Source organism: Etheostoma spectabile, chromosome 13 (assembly GCF_008692095.1).
Source record: "Etheostoma spectabile isolate EspeVRDwgs_2016 chromosome 13, UIUC_Espe_1.0, whole genome shotgun sequence".
NCBI classification, from domain to species: Eukaryota; Metazoa; Chordata; class Actinopteri; order Perciformes; family Percidae; genus Etheostoma; species Etheostoma spectabile.
Window position 1 is genome coordinate 22,191,901 of NC_045745.1, and position 4,430 is coordinate 22,196,330.

Genomic DNA, 4,430 nt, shown 5'->3' on the forward strand with positions numbered 1-4,430 from the left:
CTTTTGACAATAATTACTACTTTCACCAGTAAATTGCTGTTAAAAGACAAACTAATAAGAAAAGGGTATTTTACAATAACTTTGGACTAAATGTTGCGTTTATTTAAAACTGGTAAACGTTGTGGTGCATTCAGCCTGTGTTGTTTTTCAGACAACAGTAGTGACCAGTGTCACTGCCTGATGTGAGTTGAGTCCAGATGTGCGTCGTGCATGCTGAGATCGAAAGGGTTTATGGCATAACGTGTCATACTGAAATTTGTGAAATCCATAAAACAAACTTTTCTCATTACAAACAATATCAGTAGATGGAAATCATTTCAAAAACGTTTTCGCTATCTGTGATTGTTTGATTGCTAACATTGGCTCAAAACGCCATTCACGCGAAAGCCTTTGTTGTTTGATTGCTAGCATATATGATTGCTAGCGTGTAGCCAGCAGTGAACAAACTTTGTTAAGTAGGTCCATTTTTATTGACATTACAGAAGGCTCACGTTATCATCTTATAGGCCACTTGTCGCAAAGTGACGCATGCGCAACTCACATTGGGTAGTGACACCAGTGTCTTTTAGCCCGTAGCTTTAGCGGCAGACTGTTGTACGTCCAGCTGTTGGAATCCTCTAAAGTGAAATACAGTCACACTTTTACACAGTTTGTTTGTCTACATTTTAACCATGTTTAATTTAGTTACTACTGTAGCCAACGGTAGGCTAACGATACCTGTGGTCCAGTGTAAGATGTTGTTAGTGTGACATGCAGCGATGTTTCTGTTGCATCTAACGTTGGTTTCCGAACATCAGAGAGCAGCATAGACATTAAAGTGGCACCATAATGAGGAACCGGAATCCGTTTGGCTGTACCGTCTGGTACGTACTGGGCTTTGGTGCTGTATTAGAACCGGATTTTAACATGCGCCTTTTACGTGATGAGAAAATTGCGTTGCCTGTATCTTTTCACGGCGCGTGTGTGGAAAGCGGTCGCACAACAGCCAAACTTTTGTGTTGTGAACGAACGTAGTGTTTAAACTTCACGGAGACAAACACAAAATAAAGACTGGGTAAACCTCTCCCACTCTGCCAGTGATTTGGTTTTGCCCTGCAATCTTAAATCTATTGAGCTTGGCTCGGTCTGGGGATAGCCAGACTACATTAAATATTGACATCTTTTGAAATAAGATTTTCCAGTTTTGCAAATTTGGATTTGTTTTTATATACAGTATACTGTTTATAAAATCATAAATATTGAAAACAGGTGGTTGCCAAAGAGGGCAACAAGAGGCCACAAAACAGTTGCCAATTGATTTTTCAGGTGATATTGGGGTTGGGCAATATATTAAATTAAAGATTTTTTTGAATTTTCAATGTGTAAAATGTCTAGCCTACATTGTGAGTTATTTCACCATACAGTGGTTATTTATTTTCAGTCAAAAGAAAGGAAGATGATAACCGGCTACATGATCAGTTTTGTAAACTTTGACCTAAACAGTTGAGGAAACTAGCATGAAGAGAGACCAGGACATGAGGCTGGAAGAATGTATCATTTAAAAAAAAAAAAATCTTCTAATTTATTAATTACACAATAAATTAAATGCTGTACAAATTTTATGAACTCCCTCTATAAAAGTATCAAATCATAAAACATTGTTAGTCATTGCACACTTGTATATTCATGAACTATGAGTCAGGCTGATTGTTGTCTGATGTAGGAGGTAAAATTAAATCATATTCCCATTTGGACAAATTTCTTTTTAGTATCTTCAATGGACCAAAATCAACGACAAGGTGCTACAGATCATTTATGTAGCTGTTCCCGAAGAGCAGTAAAGTGCATCATGGCTGATCATGCCATGAGCCTTCACGTCTGTATGCATTAGATTAATGCACATCTTTGGGACTATATTTCTGTGTAGTGCATATTCTTTTTACACTTTGTATTGTGAACCTTTGCACTTTCTTTGGAAAATTATTTCTACACAAAATAACCACTTCGAAAAACTGCATAGTTCTTATTTTAATTCTGATATGTTGTAACTTTACTTTTTTTACATTCGTATTGTCCTTTTCTTCTATACAGTCTAAAAAAAGTCGCATCAAGCAAAAAATGCGTCATGAAGAGGGGGAAGAAAAAAACATAAGTCGCAATGGACTATAAGTCAGTAAGCACACAGAACAACAGGCATACGGTAGGCGTCCGGTATGTTAACATAACACATTAACAGTTATTCAACTATACAATTAGCACACAGAACAACCACCAGGGCATGGAGACAAACTGCACCGTTGACGAGCCTCTCCCAGCAGCCCATTGTTCAAGCACCCATCTGTGGACCCCTTCCTCCAGCTCTGGCCATCTTGCTTTCAGTCCGCGATTACTTTTCTTTTCTTTATTGCAGTAAGAGTAACTTTTTCGCCAGTCCCTCACAAGTTTCTCACTCACTCCAAACTTTCTTTCTGCTGATTGTTTATCGTTTTCGGCTGCATATTTTACTACCTAAAGTTTGGAATCTGCAGAATAGGATTTTCTTGTAGGGGGCATTTTGATTGTGTTCAGTCTTTCTCAGTTGTCTTTAGGAGCAGCGTATAGTTGTCACAAGCCTACAGCACCCTCTCCCAACTGTAGACTGTAATGTTTTCAGTTTTGATATATAAGTCGCACCCGACTAAGTCGCGGGACCAGCCAAACTATGAAAAAAAGTGTGACTTATAGTCCGGAAAATACGGTATTTGCTTTTATTTGATTTAATTACATTTTCTCTTACTATGTTTATGTAATGCACTGAAGCAAATTCCTTGTATGGTACAATTTACTTACTAATATATTAGATTAGTCAGTTGAAAGGCAAAACACATTTTGCGTCATGTGAATGCCCTATACATGAATTGGGTGTAATCCTTGACAGGCTAGTGGCCATTGTAATGAAATGTGCACACTGGCAGCTCGCAGTCAGCCTGCTCTCTGAATGCAGCAGTTCCATCAGTGGTTCAGAGCTGGTAGAAGGCCACTGCGCTGTGAATACCTCGCTGAATATTTCAGAAATCCCTATTGCAGACATCTTTCGAAGCTCCAAAGTATTAAAAAGATTTGCCTTGGGGTTCCAAATAGTTAATGTTTTTAGTAGGCCTGTACGATTTTGGGGGGGGGGGGGGGGGGGGAATATGAATCAAGATGTGTTTTTAATCTTAGAATTGTTATCACGTCTCTCTGCCTGTTTTTTTTTTTTTTTTTTTTTTCTCTTTTTCCCTTACTAAGTGTAATGTTTATTGCACACAATAACCATGACAAAGCAAAACAAATTGGCAGTACCAAACATAAATTAGTTTTGGCACCTGTAGCACATTGCGCCTCACCACAAGCCTGTAAACATAGAGGCTTTAATGAAGAGAAGGGAGAGCATGGCAGCGCTTGGAGCACTTTAAAACCTTTTATACAGTCTATGTTTAAAACCCAGAAAGTTGTAGTGTTTGTGATGCAGTCGGCTCGTAAAATTAAAAGAGTATCAAAGTCATAAACAAAATATGAGAACTGGGATAAATCGAGGTTGTGATATAATAACAGTTTATCGTGGGGGGCCTAGGTTTTAGTCCCTCTTTCTGTGTTCTCAGTCTCACCTTCTTTCTGACTCTTTAATTTATTACATTACTCTCTTTCCTCAGGCAGTGAAGAGCTCAAGAGAATGGCTCACTCTAAAGCTCGAGTCACAGACGGGAAGGTGACCTACCCCCCGGGGGTCAAGGAGATCTCTGACAAAATCTCCAAAGAAGAAATGGTCCGCAGGCTCAAGGTCAGCGTCTGCTGCAGCAGCACCTCCTCTGTTTACTAAGTGGTTGCACACTGTTTTCTTTTTTTTTCTTGTTTTTAAGTGTTAATATAGGTAATTAGTAGTAATATTTAAATTGTACGTTAAGATTTTAAAAGTTTTACTTTTTTGTGTAATTCACTAGGGGTGTATGATTCAGAAAATGTCACCATTCTATAACGATTTTTAGGCTCAGGAGTCGATTTTAAAAAACGATTTTCAAATAAACAATTCACAGTATGTACATGTAATTACTTTTCTCATGTGATGGTATGCACGCCATTACAAAATGAAAAAAAGAAACAATTTTTGGAGTTCTATGAATCTATTTTGAATCTTGTAGAGCTTGAATCGCGATACGAATGTTATCGATTTTAATTTCTTTGCACACCCCTATAATTCACCTTGAATTGATTTATTAGTTAGTACTGATGCATTGTTGAAATATTTTTTATTTGAAGTTTTCTCTTTGGTTTGTCATGGTGTAACTGAACAAATGGAATGCCATTAAGACTTTAAAGCTCCTTGCACATTTGAGTTAGTTAAAATTTCACCTAGCTATTTAGTTTCCAGCCACCAACGTCCTGGACCTTCTCCCCCAAATCATATCTCTCTCTCTCTCTTTCTCTCTCTCTCC

General features: G+C 37.9%; 1 protein-coding gene across 1 annotated transcript in view; it reads left to right on the forward strand.

Annotated features, from left to right (window-relative positions):
- pds5b (PDS5 cohesin associated factor B) overlaps positions 1-4,430 on the forward strand; it is a 35,022-nt gene that overhangs the window by 7,954 nt on the left and 22,638 nt on the right. The window contains exon 2 of the mRNA XM_032533556.1: positions 3,651-3,778. Coding sequence (XP_032389447.1) covers positions 3,671-3,778 — 108 coding nt within the window. The 5' untranslated portion in view covers positions 3,651-3,670. The remainder of the gene's footprint in view (positions 1-3,650; positions 3,779-4,430) is intronic.